General features: G+C 54.7%; 1 protein-coding gene across 1 annotated transcript in view; it reads right to left on the bottom strand.

Annotated features, from left to right (window-relative positions):
• Positions 1-1533, bottom strand: part of RCC2 (regulator of chromosome condensation 2) — a 33189-nt gene that overhangs the window by 15319 nt on the left and 16337 nt on the right. Inside the window, exon 2 of the mRNA XM_013005306.3 lies at positions 1170-1263. Within this exon, the coding sequence (XP_012860760.1) occupies positions 1170-1263 (94 nt within the window). The remainder of the gene's footprint in view (positions 1-1169; positions 1264-1533) is intronic.

The raw sequence follows: 1533 nt of genomic DNA, 5'->3' as shown, positions 1-1533 counted from the left end.
TATCATCTGCCAGAGGCAAGAGGCTCTAACCCAGGCCCGGCCAACCTACCTCCTCCTTCACACCTGTGTCCCCAAGCAGGGCCCAGGGGGCCCACACAGCTCAAAAGCAGCTCAGGGACACCATGGAAGGCAGCACAGGCGGGGGTGGACAACACGCTCTGCCCGGAGCCTAAGCCCTAATGTTGATGGCTAGGTCCCTAAGGTGGGAACCAGAGCTGCTGCAGGTGGCTCAGGTCCCACCCACATGTAACTGTGGCGGGTCAGGGCAAGGCAGAGCGCCACCATCTTCATCTTCAAGGACAAGAGAGTGGCAACGTGCACATATTTGTTCACTGAGCAAAGCAAGGTTGGAAAGAACGTCGGGAGTCTTTCCAAATAAAACCAAGTTGCCATGAAGTGGGGAAATGTACCGGCCTTCTGGCGGCTGAATGGGCCAGTATGTATTCTCCAGATTTCCTAAAGGCAACTGGAGACAGAAAGGCACTTCTTGGGCCCGCTGTGGCTCTCCCGTCTCCCCACGGACCTGACTTGTGCCGTCAGGCCAGCTCCTGAAACACTCTTGGCAGGTGGCAAAGGAGCATGCTTGCAGAATCATCCCCCAGGACCAGCATCTTGATTTTAATGAAAGTAACACGAGAAGGAAGACGGAAAAAGGTGTCAGCAAGGAGGCGGTTTACTTGAGGTGTCTACTTATGTTGTTCTGTTTCGTCTCAACCAACCAACTTGGGGCTTCTCTGTTTTTAAAGCACAATCGGTCAACGAGTCTCCCACAAGACCAGGGTTCCAGCCCAACTCCATTGCTCTTCCGGCTGTGTGGCCCTGGGCGAGTCACTGGGCCTCTCTGAACTCAGCTTTCCCGGTTTTAAGAGATGCATACGCCTACCTGCAGAGCGGTTATCAGAATCCCCTGCCTGCTAATGAGCACAGTGCCTGGTCCACCGGAAACACTCAGGGCACTGCACTGAGACTGCGGAGGCTGGGTGGCCCGGTGGCTAAGTGCCCGTCTGTTAGGCTAATCTTGGTCAGCCGTTCGAACCCCGGCACTCGGGGCAGCTGGGCTTTTCCCCTGCGATCTACGGCCCTGGAAACCCACAGGGGCAGCTCTGCTCTGAACCTCAGGGGTGCCGTGGGCTCGGAACCGACCCACTGGCAGCGAGTAATGAACATACCTTGTTGCTTAGGCACTTCTTTTCGACCAATCAAGTCCCAGTTGGTTGCCCCAAAAATCAAAAGCTGCCCTCTGCACTTAGACCCTTCAAGTTTCTAGAGACAGAAAGGGGGGAGGGGAGAAAGAATTAGCTTGTAATGCTGCTTCCAGCTTTCCAAGGCTCCAACAAGGGTAGGAAACAAAAGAGAAACATTCATTGTTAGCTCTGCTACCTGGCGGCTTAAAGCGATGGGCTAGCCCAATCCTGGTCCCCCTCTGCCTCCCTCTTAATCCCAACCTGCGCACAGCAGCAGCCCGGCTTTCATCCTGGTGTTTCTTTAAAATGCCTTTTACCACCTAAAAAACAAGCCAGATGGCCCTCCTCC

Source organism: Echinops telfairi, unplaced genomic scaffold (assembly GCF_000313985.2).
Source record: "Echinops telfairi isolate 266 unplaced genomic scaffold, ASM31398v2 ScPeMD7_7457;HRSCAF=8495, whole genome shotgun sequence".
Lineage (NCBI taxonomy): Eukaryota > Metazoa > Chordata > Mammalia > Afrosoricida > Tenrecidae > Echinops > Echinops telfairi.
Note: the sequence above shows the minus strand (reverse complement) of the source record. Positions and strands in the feature narration are given on the sequence as shown.